Source organism: Arachis hypogaea, chromosome 8, assembly GCF_003086295.3.
Source record: "Arachis hypogaea cultivar Tifrunner chromosome 8, arahy.Tifrunner.gnm2.J5K5, whole genome shotgun sequence".
In the NCBI taxonomy this organism is placed as follows: domain Eukaryota; kingdom Viridiplantae; phylum Streptophyta; class Magnoliopsida; order Fabales; family Fabaceae; genus Arachis; species Arachis hypogaea.
Window position 1 is genome coordinate 47,543,692 of NC_092043.1, and position 20,128 is coordinate 47,563,819.

The 20,128-nt window shown below is 30.3% G+C and overlaps 1 protein-coding gene and 1 long non-coding RNA gene across 3 annotated transcripts; one reads left to right on the forward strand and one right to left on the reverse strand.

The window, feature by feature from the left end:
- Window positions 1–3,525: 3,525 nt before the first annotated feature.
- LOC112705452 (uncharacterized) lies at window positions 3,526–4,297 on the forward strand. Its single transcript, XR_011864364.1, has 2 exons — window positions 3,526–3,983; window positions 4,098–4,297. It is a non-coding gene; the product is annotated as an uncharacterized lncRNA (long non-coding RNA).
- An 8,796-nt stretch (window positions 4,298–13,093) lies between these two features.
- Window positions 13,094–18,099, reverse strand: LOC112707929 (calcium uptake protein, mitochondrial). Of its 2 annotated transcripts, XM_025759976.3 has the most exons (8): window positions 17,709–18,099; window positions 17,462–17,529; window positions 16,604–16,830; window positions 16,049–16,132; window positions 15,683–15,908; window positions 14,712–14,817; window positions 14,521–14,621; window positions 13,094–13,502 (listed from the first exon to the last, which is right to left on the reverse strand). In XM_025759976.3, exons 1-8 carry the CDS (start codon window positions 18,019–18,021, stop codon window positions 13,287–13,289), a joined length of 1,341 nt encoding a protein of 446 aa, XP_025615761.1. In that variant the 5' UTR covers window positions 18,022–18,099; the 3' UTR covers window positions 13,094–13,286. The 2 variants fall into 2 exon arrangements, with proteins under 2 accessions (XP_025615761.1, XP_025615760.1); XM_025759975.3 differs by having other exon boundaries at window positions 14,521–14,817.
- Between the last annotated feature and the right edge of the window lie 2,029 nt (window positions 18,100–20,128).

Sequence of the window (20,128 nt, forward strand, 5' to 3'; positions counted from 1 at the left end):
TTCTTCTAAAGATGATGAGGAGGATGAGTTTGTAACAGAGACGTCGGTCAATGCATCAGTTTGGTATCTTCTGCCTATCCCGCACCCAATTCCGGCCTTATCAGCTGTACCCAGTCACTATCATACATTGGATATGGACATAATGCATAAAAAACTCTGTTTTTCAACATCGGTGGAGACGATTACAATATAGATGATGGTGTGGAGTTTAGGATTGGTCATAGATTCAAAAGCAGAGCGGTAGTAATGCAAGATATGAAGAATTATAGCATTTAGAGAAGTGTTGAGTATCGAATTGTGGAGTCGGACCGATTAAAGTACCATTTGCATTGCCGGCAATTTGCAGCAGGTTGTCCTAAATTGGAGTCTCCGTGTTGCCCTTTGAAAGAATCTTAGATATTGGTGAGTTCAAGTTTAACTGTGGTGTAGTTTCTTATTTATCATGATTATATTTGTTATAAATGCCTACCACATATATTTTACAAATGCCTCTCATTTGTAGTGTCATCATGCCCTTGATATAGTCCAGCTCATTCGTCAGTATTTCTGGTCTACAACATGCAGTTAGATAAAGCTATAACTTCAAACTCTCGTACAAAAAGATTTGGATGGCAAAGTAAAATGCAATTGTGCATATATACGGTGATTGGAAGGAGTCATAAAGATGGCAAGGTTGCTCCAAACATTACAGAGTTGTTGTCCCGAAACAATATGTAATTTCAAGGCGGTACCGTACTATCACTTAATAAATTAATTTAACTAATAAGTAAAATCATACCTATCTATTAACACTGGCTAAAAAAAGATATCTACTGTATTATCGAAATTAAAATTAAAAATATAGAAATTAAATTAAATAAATAACAAAATGCAATAAACATTTACTTAATAAAATAATTTACCTAATAAGTTAAATAAAACCTTATCAATTAACACTAATTGACAATACATTCTACTACCTAATATATACTACATTTATAAAAATGTTTAATAAGTTAAATAAAACCTTAACACTAATTGACAATACATTCTACTACCTAATATATACTACATTTATAAAAATGTTCTAACCATGACGATAAATATATACTTATTTAACTTAAACATGAAAACAATACTAACCTAGAAGTTGATTGCCTCAACGAGATGTCATGTCGCGTTTCAAGCGGTTGATGTCCTTATCCTATGCATCTGAGCGTGCCAAATTTTTGAGTACCTCGTTAATATGATTAGAAAAGGTTAAAAATGGGAGAAAAGTGACTTCAAAAAGTTTTGTAAACGACTTTAATATATAGGCACGCTTCTTGTTTATCTTGTTTACAATGTAAACGACATACTAATGTGTATATTTCGTTTAACAGTATAAACGGAATAAACACATTACACACCATGATTATAAACGTCATACAACCGTGTCGTAATGTGTCTTATTTCGTTTACCATGCAAATGAAATATACACATTGTTATTTTCGTTTATACGGTAAATAAAATAAATAATAAAGTGTAAATTCGTAAAAGTGTTACAAATCATCAATGTTCATAAATAACATATTTATTTTATTTATTTAAAAATAATAATTCTAAAATAATTTGTAAACAAAATTTGTATAATAATATTATTTAATTTGAGGCGTGTTCTGTAACTGTAAGTGTCACCCACGCCCCATGCAAAAACCAGGAACTGAGGTTTGACGGTTTGCAAGCTAGACAAAAGGAGTGAAATGATTAGTTTGTCCAACTGGGAGATGGAGCTATTAAGAAATAATTATACACGGTGTATATTAAAAATTAATTATTAAATTAATTATTCATATAAAATTTATATTAAAATATAAAATATATATTAAAAATATATAAAATAATATATATAAATATATATCGAGTATTTTTAATGTTTACATATATTCTTTAGTAATAAAAATAATATTTATATTGTGTGTATATTAAATTTAATTAATAATATAAAATATATATTTATACATAAATATATAATAATTATTTTTAATATATAAATAATATTTTTGTAAAAATAATTTGGAGTTTGGACCCACTTTTGTGATATTCCCCACCAAAGTATGGATCATCTATGATTCGATGTACTTTCCCATTCATTTACTTGCATTCATCTATGTTGATTTCTAACACGTGCGCTGTTTTTTCTTTTCTCCACTCGTTTATTCTTTCTACTACTTGGAAACTTGAGTTGGACTCCTTTTGTAACAAGACAACACATTAACACAAGACATGATATGATTGGATATGATCACACTGACACAGTTTTTATTGACTTTGTTGTCAACAATGCGTTGGTTTGATCTCACGTCTCAGCTAGTGATTTTAGAGAAATCACAGTAAATTCCCATAATGCAAAAATTGATTTTTAAAAAAAAAAATTAAAAATTACCTAGTTAAATAATAAAAAATTAAAACATAGCCAGTTCGTTTAGTTATGTTATTTCTTCTTAAATAGATCGAACTTTTATTTTGATGGACGGTATATACATGAACATGATATATAATTAACCCTTTTGTTTAATCCAAAAACTCAAAAGGGTGGACCGTGGACCTAAACGAGTTGGACCAATTTCTTTGACAGTCCTAATTAAAAAAGCAATTTGGGCCATTAATAAGTTTAGAAAAACATGTGTAGGAAATGCAATATTTTTTATATAATATCGTTAAATGTTTTTAATATTTATATGTTAAATTAAATATAAAAAATATTATGTATATCTAAAGATGAATCACTATATATTTTTAAATATATATATATGTGTTGTTTTATATATTTTTAATACATATTTTATATAAGTATTGATTTAGTAATTCATTTTTAGTGTAGGTATAATATAATTAATTAAAGAGTAATTACCCAATTCGATCCCCAAGGATTTTAAAAGCGGACATTTTAGTCCCCAAGAAAAATTAATACACACATTAATCCCCATCGTTTACTTCTGTTAGACATATCAGTCCCCAGCCTATTTTCCGGCGTGACTCATCAACGGAAATTGCTGACTTGGCACGTTAACTCGCACACGTGGCCGTTAAGTGTCCACGTGTGCAAAGAGGACAAAACAGTCCCTGGGCTTGTTAATTAAAAACGCAGTCGTATAAAAAATGCTCTTCCTTTCTCGTTCTTCATCTTTGAAGGTCTCATGAAACCCTAGTTCTTCATCTGCAGGAATCGACACATCTAGGTTCAGTTTCAATGATGCCAAGTAGAGGAAGTTCGTCTTTTTTGAATTGCCATGGAGGGAGACACGGTTTTTCCAGTGGTAGTGGTCTCGTACACAGTTTCTCTAGTCATCCAAATTCTCCTCTGACGCTGAACCAGTTGACACCTCTGTGTTTCACCTCCTATGCATATGGGTTTCTGAAGTAGGGACTTCAACTCTTCGATTTCATGGCATTGATGTCATTCTGATGAGCGTTGGTAATAGTGATAGCCTAGAAGAATCCTGCCATGAAGTTAGCACAAGAATGATGCCGTTAGATTATTCAAAGGTGACATTTTGATGAGTTTCCCATAATGCAAAATGCTAATAATACTTTTATTATTTTAAACATATGCATTATTTATTTTTTAACTAATCTTCCTAAATAGTTTTTGTTTAGAAAACTTTCAATTTTGTTGAATAGAAAGTGCTGGCTATAAAATGATGAATATATATTCATCTCATATGAGAAAGAGGTCATACTTCAGCATTATAGGCACTGTCATCTATAATGCAATTACTCTGCTGGTGTTTTGAGCTTCCACCTCCAGCTTCCACCTCCACTGTCTAATGTACCACCTATTTGTGAGATTGAAGATGCTGATTTGAGACAGAAACTAATAGAGTTGCAGAGTAGAATTGATATGTTAGAGGTTTATCAAAATGTAATCTCAAAGATTCACTCGAAGAGTAGAGGTTTCAATGTAGTGTTTGTTTTCATGCCAATTGCTAGGACTTGCTGCTGAGCATGGTTACTTTTTAAGGTCGATCATTTTAATCTTACAGATATTGGGAACCTTTTGAACCCTATTTCAGAAAAATTGAAATGCAAAATAAATAAAGCTAAACCACCAATATGTTCTTCTTAATGGATGCAGGTGGAGTAGAGATTCTGAATGGGAATGCAGTCACTTGTCTGCAGACCTTGACTGGAAAAACATAGCAGAACCTGTCATGCAGTTGTATACAGAGGCAACTGATGGTTCCAGCATTGAAATTAAGGAAAGTGCTTTGGTGTGGCATCATCAAGATGCAGACCCGGATTTTGGTTCCTGCCAAGCCAAGGAATTGTTGGATCACTTGGAAAGTGTACTTGCAAATGAACCAGCAGTTGGAAAGTATTTTCTTGATGACACTTTGGATGTAGTGAAGTTACTTCAAAATGTAATCTCAAAGATTCACTCGAAGAGTAGAGGTTTCAATGTAGTGTTTGTTTTCATGGTTGTAGCATTGTTAGCTCTGGCCATGGCAATGGTTATTGTTGCTTTGTAAGAGATTTAGATTGGACATATATTATGTAAGTTTGCTTTTAATTCAATATTTAAATGCTATTTTGGTGAAATTGCAAGAACATTTGTAATGATTTTTTGGATTGAATGGTAGTAAGTTGCAAGTTTTTCCAATATGTATGTTTGTTAAGAAATTCTTCATTGCATTATTAAGCAAAGCGTAAGCACCTACTGACTAATTATAAAGATAGTTACTAATAAATGGAACAACATCATAGACCATTACTTCCAATACTAAGTAAATCATTGTAGAGTATATATTTTAGAAAATAGCATTCAAAACTTCAAAAAAACTATTCATGTCATAATAGCAAACTAACAATATACTAGAAAGTGTTAAAATACGGACTCTTCATGCATACAATAGCATGAAAACATAATAACAACAAAAAATCGAGAGTTTTTTCTACACAAGAATCTCTCATCCAAAACTAACATCATGATAGCAAAATAGAGTATTAAGAATATTTCAAGTCTTCATCTTTGATCATCAAAACACAGTTCAAACTAAGACACTAAAAGCCTAATATTATTTATTCAGCATGCATCACTGATCACTTTTTTCTTGGATGCTTGAAATCTGGATTTGGAATAAATTGGAACATCCTTGATTGTTTCAGCTGAGATCCCTCCAGTTGTTGTTGGTGGTGGAATCGGTGGTGGAGTGCTTGACTGAATGGGGGGTGGTTTATATGGCCTGATGATAGGTTGCTTGGCTCTAGCACTAGGTGGAATTGGCACTTGAAAATTTGCCTGACCTTGCAACGATGGTGATGTAATGGTTACCTGCATATAACGAGTAACAACTTGTTAGATTGTTAGATTATAAACCTCTGTATTAGAAGCAGCACATATTCCCTATTTTTTAACTTACCACATTAGGCATTAAACCGGAATTTGGTGTTTCTGACAGAACCTGATGCGCATTAACATTTACACTCTATAAGAGACCAAATAGCAAATCAAATTGCAGTCGAATAAAAAAGAAAAAAATACCACCACATTGATCTCAAAATAACTTAGTTGGGTTTGGTTTTACTTGTGCTTGTGGGGCTGATTGAGAGACGTTGACCTCTTCGGCATTTTGGTTTAAGGTTCTAGAACTAGAACCAGCTCTCGATGTTGTTCTCCTATTTGGATTGGTTGGTCTTCTAGTTGTTGTTGCTGGTGGGCCTTTGCAGGTCTTGTAGTTGTGGCCAGTTTCTCCACACTTGCTACAAGTGACCCTAAATGTTTTCTTCACTTTGGTGCCATTAGTTCTGCTAGCTTCAATCTCAAATGGTTCTTTTCTCCTTCTCTTCACTGGTCTGCCTACTGGCCTCTTCAACTTTGGTGGAATCGGATTCATATATATTGTCTTCTCCCAATATTCCTCTGAATTAACTGGTTGAATGCAGTGTTGATATGTAGCTAGTACTGCCCCAATCTTCAGCAGTGGGTGCACATATGTTTCAGGTCTATCCCCTCTTCTAGCAATGGCAGCAAGTGCATGAACACACGGGAGACCTATAAAGCAGAAGTCATTCAATAGCGGCAAATAACAATTCCATGAATGAAATTTAATAGTTCTCAAGGCAGGTAACTATACCAGTTAGTTGCCAGGCGTTGCAAGTACACTTGTTCTGAGACAGATTCACAGAAACCTTTGTAGATCCTTGTTGCACCTCAAAGATTCGCCTCTCATCATCACCAACCCAAACTGGGTGCCAATATCTCACACCTTTCATTATGTCATCAAGCCTCTTTTGTTGAGTAGGAGCCACTTGAGTGCCTATGTGTGTCTCTAACACTTGCTTGTATTTGGTCATTCTCCTCATGATATAGCACCGGAGTTCCTCACACATCGTTAGAATCGGTTTAGAACGATAATTCAGTATTTTTGCGTTCCAAACCTCGCACATGTTGTTGGTGAGGTTGTCACATTTTGGCCCGTGACTGAAATGAGCCTTGGTCCAGCATGTCGGCTCGAATTTCGCAAGGTAGCTCCATGCTTCTTCATTAACCCTTTTCAACTTCTGCATGCTTGCTTGAAATTCTGCATCAGTAGTGCATTTAGCACATTCCCATACAATATTCTTTACATGTTTATCCTTGTATCGGTTCGTAAAATTTTTCCAGATATGCCTCACACAATTCCGGTGATGAGCATGAGGCATAACTTCTTTTAATGCAGGCAACAGACCCTAAGCCAAATAATATAATTAAACAATGAAATTATAAAATCAGCATAACATCTATTTTATTTTTATATCAGAACAATCTTGTTAATTAATAGAGTAATAAGATTTTGAAACTTAGACATAGCTATGTATTATCAGGATCTTAAAGAAACTTTTGTGAAAGTCTTTGAAGTTACAGCACATATAACAATAAGCACTTAGAAATTCATAAAAATTATTTCAATAAGCACTAAGCCATGGGGCAAACCTCAGGTTTAATTAGATGGAAATAATCATTTTGAAAGGAAAATAAAATAAAAGAAACAATATAATAGAAGATCTGACAGTAGATTATTCATTGAAAACAGAAAATACTTAGTGGAGAAAGGTCACATACTATCTAACCTAAATTTTTGACTCGTGTAATAAGGATGCTAGGTTCAAGGAAAAGGATCACACAAGTTATATAATATTAAAATATCAATTAGAATACAACATTGAAATAAAATTAAATTAAACGTACAGAAATTGTGAATCCCAACCAACAAATTGTTTCACACCATATATGTGTAAAAATCAGGTCACTTCAACATGCTTTCCTTTTGCAAATAAAACTTTAACATGAAAAAATTACCTCCATTTTTAATCTTGTACCAAATGTAGTTACATCATGATATATACTACTCATTAGTTGTAACTAATTTTACTCTGCTAAGTTGCTAACAATAAAATCTAAAAGTTATAAACCAATGGGAAATAAAAAAGAAAACAAACCTAGGAGGATCTATTCCTACTGAAAAGACTATTTTAGTTTTCCCCCAAATTCGAGGTCTATTGAAAAACAAAAAATTACAACTTAGAGAAACTATATCCTTCTGTCCCAAACTCCCAATAATTATAAACTAATAAGATTAAAAAATATTTAATTTCATTAATCATGTTAATTAATAGAGTAATAAAATTTTGAAACTTAGACATAGTTATATATTATCAGGATCTTAAAGAAACTTTTGTGAAAGCCTTTGAAGTTACAGCACATATCGATCAGTTATTGTTGTGCTTAAAATAATGCAAATAACAAATATAAGTCAGCCATGGAAAACTTAAAATAACTCAATAATTCTCAATCAGTCATAGATTGACTTAAGATTAAGATTTAATTTGGAACATAAGAAAAATTTTAACAACTTCGAGCAAATTTAAACAATATTACCTTTTGTTGGTCTGAGATAAAATTCCACCCATGGATATATTGATCTCCAAGATCCTCTTGCAGCAAAGTAAGGAACCACTTCCAACTTTCTTTAGTTTCACTATCCACAATAGCATACGCAATCACATAGAAGTGATTGTTTGCATCTTGACCCACAGCCGATAACAATTGACCTCCAAAGTAACCCTTCAAAAAACATCCATCAAGTCCGATTAGTTTTCTACACCCAGCTTTAAATCCCCTTTTACATGCCTCTAAACAAATGTATAACTTGCTAAATAGTGGAGGTGATTGGGGAATTGGTGTCACATCCAAAATCGTATGGCTCCCTGGATTACTCCTCAACAACTCAGCCAGGTATTCTCTCAACCTACTATATTGTGCCCTCTCATTGCCAATCAAACGCTCTCTAGCCTCTTTAAGAGCCCTATATACCATCTTCCCATTTATTATGACATTGTAGTCGATTTTGATGTGCTCATATGCCTCACTAAGGGTCATGTGAGGTTGAGTTCGGAGCCTTTTTTCGAGCTTCTTTGCCACCCATTTCTGACTTGCCATGTTGCTGCCGAATTCTCTAGCACAAGTGTGTTCAGGGGTATAGGTCTTTATCTGGTAACTCTTTAATTGAGTATTCCATGCACAATATATAAGCCATGGGCAAGGTGAACCATTGGCAGTTCCACTATTGAGCACTCCAGCATCACTTTCTTTATTAGTTTGGGCATCTTCATTAACATTTTCACAAGCATCACCTCCTTCAGCAGTCTTATTCTCCACATTCACATTCTCCTCAGTTTCATTTTGCTCATTTTTATCCTTTCCACTTGCATCCTCCACATTTTCTTCTTTTTGATTCTTTGATTTTCTGGGTTTCTTAATCCTCACAACACCATACTCACAGTCACACCTAACTCTCCTTTGGTCATTCTTTATGTATCTTATCTTTCTCCCTTCATATATCACATGGTCCTTTAAAGCATTCTTGAACGTTTCGATGGTTGAAAATTCCATCCCCAATTCAAAATAAACTTCACCAAATCCAGCCCTTTCATTGAACTGTGGAAATTCATATCTCTCCCGCTCATCCTCAGAACTCTCAGGAGTTAATAATGTCTCTGACTCGTAGTCAAATGCAGGTTCTTCTATCTCCTCCTCACACTCTTCATCCTCTTCACCCTCTTCATTAACATTAATGCCATGAACTCCAACACCAGGCTTAGCAGATCTTGTTGTAGTACTACTAGGCCTACCAGCCTCACTTGTCCCACCAGCAACACTAGGCCTTGCAGAACCACTTGGCCCAACACCAATTGGCCCAGAACCAATTGGCCTAGCAGTAGCACTAAGCCTAGCAGCACCACTTGGGCCAGCAACAATAGATCCATCTTTATTTCTCCCATATGTTGGGACACTAGCCTTCTTGTTACTCAATTGATTCTTCTTTGTAGTTAGGGTCCTACTTTTAATATCCTTGTTTGTCTTCTTCTTCCACATATCTCCTTTATGGTCTGTTTTTTCTTCACACCTAACAATCTTCTTCCTTATTACCACACACCCATTTTCACTACTATTAGATTCATCACACTCAAAATTAAGGTCTTCATTCTCAAGTGGAGCTAACATTATTGGATGATCAAAGTATAACTCAAATTCTAGACTCTCTTTATTCTTCTCTTTGTACATACGTAACTCATTAATTTGAGCATCTCCTTCAATTGGATGTAATCCAGACTCAAGTTCAGAGGCAGAAGAATCAAACCAATACATAGCTTTGTAATCATGATACCCCAACTCTTTGAATAGAGTTTTCAAATCAAAGAAACACAACAAGTCGATGTCCATTTCAGGAAATTTGTCCACTTTTCCATCAATATATAGCAACACACCCTTATTATCTCGCACAAAGTGACCTCCATGGTGAAAAATAGGAACCACAAAATATTCCATCTAACAACAGAATTAAAATAGACTAGCATTAACAAAATTAAAACTACAAACTCAAATATACCATTATTGAACATGATGTATTATTCTAACAAAAATAAACCCATACAAACTAAACATTATTACAATTGACAAGTTTTTACCATTACTAAACCCTAATCATCCAACAAAATTAATGGATTAATCAAGTAAAGTATCATTGTATCCTATAAATTATCCTAACGAAGATTATGTACTCACCTGCTGCAATGTGATGAGTATTCAGTGAAAACCTCGTTGCTATCGTGGCATCCACCGTAACGCTTTGTGAGATTCGAATACAATGGAAGTAATAGACGGTTGTGATGATGATGAATGGAGTTCTAATGTTGACGGTGATGAGTTGATGTGAGAGATGAAGTTACAGGAGTATAGAGTTTCTATGTAAATTGAAGAGTGAATTATGGGGTTTCATGTCTTTTTGAGAGGATAAAGACATATTGAGTAATGGAGGGAAAGAAGAGGTGAGAATTGGGCGTAACAAGCCCAGAGACTGTGTTTTGCGTTTTTAATTAACAAGCCCAGGGACTGTTTTGTCCTCTTTGCACACGTGGACACTTAACGGCCACGTGTGCGAGTTAACGTGCCAAGTCAGCAATTTCCGTTGATGAGTCACGCCGGAAAATAGGCTGGGACTGATATGTCTAACAGAAGTAAACGATGGGGATTAATGTGTGTATTAATTTTTCTTGGGGACTAAAATGTCCGCTTTTAAAATCCTTGGGGACCGAATTGGGTAATTACTCTTAATTAAATATTCAACTTTTAATATACGATTGTTTCATTTGTTTTGGTGGACTTTGATAGGTAGTGTAAAAGTAATTTATATCAAAATTATATTTTTATTGGCTATAGCACAGACTCCAAAACATACAAGCTGTATAATCTAGAATAAAAAAAGGTGATCATCAACAGAGATGTGACGTTTGAGGAGAAAGACATGTGGGATTGAATCACAAAGACAAAAAAACAATCGATTGTAATTCCAAATACATTTGATGAAGTAGAAGAAAAATAACCTGACACAACTGAACAACCAGAATCATCTATAAGACCTCAAAGAGAGCGGAGACTACTTGCTAAATTAGCAGATTATAAAGTTGGCAATGACAATGATCCATCTGATGAAGAAATCATAAATTTTGCTCTATTTTCATATTATAAGCCGTTGAACTTTAAAGAAGTCTCTAGAGACAACAATTAAAAGAAAGCAATAGATGAAGAGATTCATGCCATTACGAAGAATGACACATGGGAGCTGACAGATTTACCAGTAGATAAGAAGCCAATTAGAGTAAAGTGGGTTTACAAAACTAAGTACAAATCCACAGTGAAATTTGCCATTTCAAATCAAGATTAGTTGTTAAGGGATACAAACAAAAGCCAAGTATCGATTACTTTGAAGTATTTGCTTCTGTTTTTAGATTAGACATTATTCGTATGATTATTTATTCTCGACCCAAAACAAGTGAAAGTACATCAAATAAATGTTAATTCAGCATTTCTAAATGGTACTATAGAAGAAGAAGTTTATATTGAGCAACCTACTGTATATGAAATTCCTGGAGAAGAAGATAAAGTTTATAGGTTGAAGAAAGTCTTGTAAGGGTTAAAACAAGCACCAAGAGCGTCATAATTGATTCTTATTTCACTGAGAATGGTTTTAGAAGATGTCCGTTTCAGCATACTATTTACATCAAATTTATTAAACCTCAAGAAATCTTGATCGTGTGCCTTTATGTTGATGATTGAGTTTTTACTAGCAACAATTTAAAGATAATTGCAGAATTCAGGAATGCTATGATAAAACACTTTAAAATAACGGATATAAACTTGATGTCTTACTTTCTTGGTACTGAAGTAGTTCAAAAAGATGATAGAATTATCATTTCTCAAAAATAAAAAAAATATATGCAAACGACATTTTGAAAAAATTTTAGATAGAGCAATCAAAACTATTTCCTACTCCAGTCGAAGAGAAGTTTAAGTTGTTGAGAGAAGATAAAAGAAGATCAGTAAATCCTACATATTATAAAAGTTTGATTGGAAGTCTAAGATACTTAATTGCAACTAAACTAGATATTGTGTTTGAAGTTGGTTGGCTTAATAGATTTATGAAGGAATCTTGTACCAACTATTTGCAAGCAGCAAAAAAGATTATTCGATATATTAAAGGTACTTTAAATGATGGTATTTTTTTATGAAAATATTAATGAAGTAAATCGTATCGGTTACACTAATAGTGATTGGGACAGAGATATAAAAACAATAAAAGTACTTCGCAATTTGTATTTCATTTTGGTTTTGGTGTAATTTCATGGTCGTTGAAAAAATAACCAGTAGTAGCACTCTTTACAGGAAAAGCAGAATAAATAGCCGCAACAAGTTGTGCAATACAAGTAGTTTGGTTAAGAGGAATTCTTGAAGAATTAAACGAGAATCAAAATACTTCAACAATAATATTTTGTGATAACAAGTTTATTATTGCACTTTATAAGAATTCAGTATTCCATGAGAAATCAAAGCTAAGTATATTGATATTCAATTTCACATAATTAGAGAATTGGTGAATAAAAAAAAGTTATGATCAAATACTGGCTTACTGAAGACTAAATTATAAATATATTTACAAAGTCGTTGAAAATTAAATTATTTTACAAATTAAAAAAAATACTTGAAATAATCAACTATGCAAGTCTAATTTACAGGAAGCAATGTTGATTAAAAAATTCAAATCAACTTGTATTATACTGCCACATTAGAATTATCACGAATAATGATTAATTTAAGCAAGTAATCAGAAATGTACCAATACAAAGATCAAGAAATATTTAGAATACATGAGCCAAAAACAACTTGGCTAATAGTTCAATTTTAATTGGTTGATATATGTGCTGAAAAGTTTGAAAAATCAAAGAAGGTAGAAAAAATTATGAAAAAATTATGCAACAGGTACATCCACAAACTTCTTGCCGCCAAAGCGCCAATACTTAAGAATAGTTTATTATGTACAAGGTTTTAGAAGTATTTTAGCTGCAAGTTTTATTGTAAATCACTACCTATGATATTTATAAATAAGTGGTAGTTATATGTTTAAAAGGAGTGTTCCATGAAATGAAAATGTGTTTTGAAAATTGAGAAGTGTTCTTTTATTTTTTTATTTTATGAGTGTTAGTAAATTAGAAAAATAAAAAATATAGTAGTATTATCTATATGAGTGAATGATCTCAAAGCCAATTTAAAGTGGGTATTATTATATTTACATGTGACAAACCAAACACATGAATATCATAATATCATGCTTTCACTAATAATAATAAAAGCAAAATTAAAGTCTGTGTTTGAATTTTGTTCTTGAAACAGAAATATAGAAGAAACCAAACAAATTCCTGTTTCTACCATCTGAGAAATAGTATCAACCTAAGAAAACAACCGCGAGTATGGGAAGCTATGCTTACAGTTCCAACAGCAAGACAAGAAACGCAAGATCCCTGTCTCCATAGGTTGAGTGATATCATTTTCTTTGTTGTGTAGCACTCTTACAAACTCATCTGAACTTAAGTGTCCATCCCCATTTGTGTCAAACAAATGGTAAACAATCTTAACCACGTTATCAGAAAGTGATAATCCACAAACCTGAAATGAAAATCAATCAGTCAACCAAATTACATAATTAAAATAATTTTTTATTAAATTGCCAACAATAAAATTTAAATTCAAAATTTGTTTTATGTAATTTTCGTGTAAAAAACTTTTATGCTGATATTTTATTAGACCTGATCATGTAATGTAAATATAAGTAATTTTCTCCCTTTTTTTTTTAAAGAAAAATGTTAGAGGTTATCAGAGTTTATTATTTTTTGTCATTAATGTTTAAAAGTATAGTCTAAAGTATATTATTAGATTACTAAACTAAAAAAATTGGATTAATGGTTAAAATTTAAAAATGATGGTCAAAAATATTAAATTATAATAGCCTCTTGTATTTCTAGCATAAAAAAAAAAAATCTAAAGATGGATTGGCCTCTGTTTTGATTTTTAATAACTTTTTTGTTTTTTGAATTTTATGAAAAAATAATAAAAGAATAAAATAAAATTTATTATCTTCATTTTTGAAACTTTTATTTAAAAAATACTAAATTAAGAAAATAAAATATAAAACCAGTTAGACCATAACTTTAAGACTTTCATTTTCACCAAAATAAAAATTTTGCCACCATGGTGTGGTCACAGAATTAATTACCATCATCTATATCAAAACAATAATGATATATTAACAACTCAATTAAAGTGTTATTATTGACAACTAAAAATAATAACAAAAGACATTGTTTGGTCTATTCCAACACATGTGATGTGATTCACTTCTCTTCTTTTTTTTTTTTAATTGTCTACTGTATTTATTATATTGGTTTGTTAATATAACATTATTATATCACTATCAAGATGAGCAAGAAAAATCAAAATTATATAATAATCATCCCAAAATATAAAATAAAATTCAAAATTTTTTATTTTTCTGCTACTGTTTTTAGAATTAATTATCAAATTATCACTCTGTTAAAATAATAATTTAGTAACTAGTTCTAGAAATAATTGCAGATAGATTTAAAAAAAAAAACTAAAATCCAACAAAGATCCCTAAATGTCTTACATGTGATGCAGCTCGCTGAAAATCTTCTCTTCTTAACAAGCCATTCACTTTTGCAAAACCAATAATGGCCAATGAAAATGGAAGCAATTTTTTCCTTAGCTCTGCAAAATTGTTGAACTCTTCAAATGTGATGCGTACATCCTTAAAGCTTGGATTATTGTTCATTTCTTCAACCAAATCTAGCAACCTACCCAGATGACTCAGATCAGCAGATGCAACTATTGAGAGAGCAAAGTCCTTGGCAGATATGGTTTCTCTTGATTTGTAGTCATAATGATCAAACTCCAGCCTTAGTATCTACACATAGTCAAATACTGTAATTAGCTAGCTGTTACATAATATATATAACCACTTCTAATAATATAAGCTCCCTAAAGTAAATTTATTAATTCACTTTTTTATTATTGTTAATATGTGAAAAGGTAATCAAAGTGATACTCATTAAGATAATAAGTTTTATAAGGCTGTATTTGTTTAAGACACGGTATGTTGAGACAGAGATATAAAATTATGTTTAGCAGATGAGATATGTATAAAGATTTTGTGTCCAGTAACATTGAATTAGTATATTTTATAAGGATACAAAGACAATAATAAGAGATACAACTTATTTTTTAATTTTTTTATTATTCTTATTAATTTTTTATAATTATATTTTTAATATTATATTTTTCTTTCCAATTTTTTTAAATAAAAAAATAAAATAAATTAGACTTTCATAACTTATTCTAGTTTATTATTAAATACAATATAAAAATATTAATTTTTGTATTTCTATTATTTGCATCTTATTTTCAGTGTCTTATCTTATCATGTTCTCAGAATGAAACGCATTTTAATCGCTATTGGTTCAAATCTTATGAAAAAAAAATCAAATTATAAATGAGAGACAAAGAAACTAAAGTAATAATCATAATTTTATATAGATAATTAATTATGTATTATGATATTAGTAAAAGTAAATAATTTTTAAATCTACTAACTAAATAAATTATTTAAATCATTAAATAATTGTACAATATATTATCAATATATTAAAATTAAATTCATATGAGGCAGTAATAAATTTATAAATAGAGTAACTAACAAAATTTATCTACAATCCAACTGACAAGCAAGAAATGATACATGTGGCAATTAGAGAGTAGAGACATATTCTTACTTCATGATGCAAGTCTCTCATAAATTGCAAGAATCTATGAATGCTAAGGCGTCCCTTTCCATCTATGCCAAAAAAATATTCCAAAACACCTCCATTTTCTACATAATCATCATTGACCTTTGAGCCTTTTCTCATTCCATCCCTATGGTGATGAGCACCTTGTCTATAATTATTATGAGATCGCATCAATGCCATCACTTTCTTGAATTCTTCCTTATCAATCTCCCTTTAGGATCCAATAACAAGAAGTAGGTCATGACATGTAATTAATTAAGTGTTTATACAAATTAAACACCCTAACTCATCATGTGTTTATTACTATAAGTCTATAATCAAAGCAATTAGTAGCATAATCAGCATACTAACCCATCATTATCCATGTCAAACATTTTAAATGCCGCAGAAAAACTTGATTCTGGTATGCTAAGTAGTGTTACCAAAAAGATATACCTGTTTCAGAGTAAAAATAATCATCAATATGCACTCAAACACTACAAAGAGAAAGAGAATTATAACTCATAATTAAAGTGATTCATATACCATATATTTGATGCACTAACGGTTATACAGTCGTATAATTACAATCATTTTTTTAAATTATTATTCACGTGATTAATATAAAATATAATTATTTTTACTCATGTACTGTCACATAATTAAATGTATATATAAAATAATTTTACACTGACAATATATCAAAATTAAATTCTATATAATTAATGAATAATGATAAGAAACTAATTCATTTTGGATTTAGAATTTATCTTAAATTATAAACTTTAAATCATAAATTATAAATCTAAACTCTAAAGTGGATTAATGTTAGCTAACTAAAAAATTAGTTTCCAATATTTTGTATAATTAATTAATAAGTTGACAAATATTTTACAAAATAAGAATATAGAGAAGTGACAGACTCACACGTTGAAAGATATAAGGCCATCATTGTTGACATCAAAGAGCATGAAAAACAGAGAAGGGGGACAACGAAGGTGGCCTGGACTTCTTCTTTCACCTTTCAAGTATCCTTCCCTCACAAGATTCGACTCCGACGGCGGGAACACCGGAACCACTGCTCTCATTAGGTCTGCTGCCTCCATCAGCATCTCTCCTTCCGGACTCCGGCATGATGCAAAGTATTCAAATACCTGCATATATTCAACATATACTCACCATCATATTCCTTCCAAAACGGTTTCACGTCTTTTATATTTGCAAATTCTAGTAATATAGGTGCCAATCTATAAATATAATTACAAACTATTTTTGGTTAAATACCGACTCAAAATGATAATATTTATTAATTATATAATATTGTTGATAATTAAAAATCATTACTTAGATATATATATATATATATATATATATATATATATATATATATATATATATATATATATATTAATTAATTTTTGATATCTTCATGTGAGTAGCTTAACCCTGATACTACAATTGACAGATTTGTACTAAATAAGCAGTTATAAGTTGAAAAAAAAAAAGGAAGTATTAATCATATGTTTGCTAAAAACTGTTTTTAATCTAGAGTCTAGAGTTTTGTGTGTTATATTATGTTTAACTAATATCCAAATATCCAACAACACAATTAGTAGCCCTAGTGTGTGTATATATATCAGAAGCAATTTGGCCTAAAATATTATTTTTAAAATTAAATATTTTTTATGTTTAGTAAGTGTATTAACTATTGTCAGCAATCATTTTTTGCATTTAATCTACAAGTAGTATATATTAATATATTAATATATAGAATAATGAAATAACCTTCTCGGGAGGACTATGCAAACGCATGCGCTTCTCATAGTTGAAGAAAACTTTCCTCCTGTACAAATCTGCAACAAATTTCTTTTTATAAATTTAATTATTCATAAAAACAAAAGTTAAAAACTCAAATACAGTTACATTTAACCAACTCTCAGCTATTATTTTCATATAAAGTTTATTGCGACCTAAAAAGAATTATTAAGGTCGGTCGTCAATAACATTGAAAAAATAGTACACAGGTACTTGCCTCCAAAGAGCAACCTGTGTTTGTTCTGTGGAAGGGAGAGTTTTCTAAACAAAGAATGTGAAGAAAAAGTTGAAGTGTTTGCATCATCATCATGACTAGATGAAGGGGAGTTGGAGTTGTTGGTAGTGATGGGAATGAAGAAGGAACAAGAACAACACACAAAAATTCCAACCACAATCCCCAAACAACCCAGCTTCTTCTTTTGATTATTATTATTATTGGGTTGGATTATTGGTGTGCATGTTTGTGAAGAGTGGTGCAGGCGTTGGGTTATTAATAGTGAGGGCCTCCTCAGAGTAGAAAACGTAGACATTTGCGTCCTCACTCACACGATGTGTAAAATTCTCAAACCACTTCACAACAAAATTTATTAACAAGCAAGGAACGTTATATGAATCATTTTTCATATATGTATATATATATATAATTTTAATAATATCCAAATCAGTCGTCAAAAGAAAAAAAAGCTTTAGTCAAACAATTTAATTTTTAATAAATTTTGATTATCAAATTAATTTTTAACATTTTATTTGATAGTTATCCTTAGGCTAAAATTTTTATATATGAATAATTTTAATATAAAATATAAAAATATTTGATTATCTATAGGATTGTGGTGATAGTACAAAACATTTAATTATGAAAGAACAAAATGTTTAATAAAAAATATTATTTTAATTATTAAAATACAAAACGTCATATTTGTTAAAAAATATTATTTTAATTAAAAAAATACAAAATATTACTGACTTTTTAATTTTTATACATTATCATAGTTGTGTCTAACACACAATTTGATTCTATAGAAGATTTCACTCTTAATAATACAATATTAAAAAGAAAAAATTCTCATCCTTGCATCAAAATATCAAATTTTAATAAAAAATTAGATTAAATAATTGTTTCTGTCGTCTTTTATTAAGAATATAACCGTCTATAAAATTTTTTAAAAATTCAATTTCTCTATATAAATAAACAATCTGATATAAACATTAATTTATTTAACAAAATAAAAGTTTTGACATGAATTATTTATTGAGAACTAAAATTTCTGTCTAAAAATTTTAAGAAATTTTATTTGAGGAATTATTCCTTTTTACTTTAATATTAGAAGTGAATGATAAAAACTCGGTTATATTATAAAGAATTTATTTTTTCTACTAACACATAAAAAATATATATTTAATAAAAAATTAATTTTAATTTATTATCAATATAAAATAATCTTATATGTAAATTTAATTAAATAATATTATAATAAAAATATTATTTTTTATATTAATTATCACATAATTGTTTAAAACGATTTGTGATATGTGTATATTAAAATTAAACTCTTAACAGTATACTAAAATTAAATATAGTGCATATATAATTTTTTTTATTAAATTTAATGAATAAAGCTACCAAGACTCGTTGTAATAAATCAAGTGTCAGTGGACATGATCTCATATTGTATAGATGCAATGAACTGAGATGCTGATTGTTGAGTATTGAAAACAATCAAGCAAGAATATATTTTCTTTCTTCCTTGCTTTCAGGATACTTCAAGAATATTTTAACACCGTTATGTTTCAGTTGGAGTTACTTTACTCTGAAGTATAGTCTTAACAATGACGTTCAATTTCAGTTTCAAAAAATTGATATTCAAACAATTGAAAAATTAATTTCGAAATTATTTATGTTATTAAAGAATGTAATTAACTTTAATTAATAATACCCTCAAACACGCTTGCGAACACACAAGTATTATATGATTAGATATTAGTTAATACTCGAAAAGAATTTACTTTCACAATATATTAAATCTATTAAATAGCATTATTAATATTTTTATAAATTAATTGTAAATAAAAGTTTATTTATTATATATATAATTATTAAATATTAATCTGACAAAAATAATCATTATTGCACAATTATTATTTTTATTAAAATATGTATTGATATGTACTACAAATGTTCGTGATATATATTAAATCACTCTTCCACCTTAGCCCATGATAACAATAAAGACGTCTCACGGCCCACAAATTCAGCCCAACAGAATACACAAATTAAATTATAATTTAGTCTTTATCTTATCTTATAGTTATCTTTATCTTTATCTCTATTTTATCTTTATCTACTTTTATCTTTCATAGGCCAATACTCTATATATACTTAGTTTTACCTTCATAGTTTACAATTTTTCATTCAACAATCAATAAAATTTCTTCATCTTTTTCTTTCACAATTTTCTTATTTTGCTATTCTTTCACAATTTTATTATGGTATCAGAGCTCCTCTTGAGCTCTGCTGACATCCATGGATCAAGGAGAAAGGGCACACCAGCAACTTCATTCGGAGTCTCTTTTGCACCTTTCGTCAGCCCAACACTTTTCTTTCATGGCACTTCCTTTCAATGAGAAGCTCGTCCT

What these genes read in the sequence shown, in the direction of transcription:
- LOC112707929 (XM_025759975.3), bottom strand. Translation starts at nt 18,021, where the DNA reads ATGTCTACGTTTTCTACTCTGAGGAGGCCCTCACTATTAATAACCCAA. An exon ending in TGAGAGACTTGCATCATGAA is followed by an intron (nt 14,818 to 15,682) that starts GTAAGAATATGT and finishes GACTATGTGTAG; the next exon opens with ATACTAAGGCTGGAGTTTGA. An exon ending in TTCAGCGAGCTGCATCACAT is followed by an intron (nt 13,503 to 14,520) that starts GTAAGACATTTA and finishes TTTTCATTTCAG; the next exon opens with GTTTGTGGATTATCACTTTC.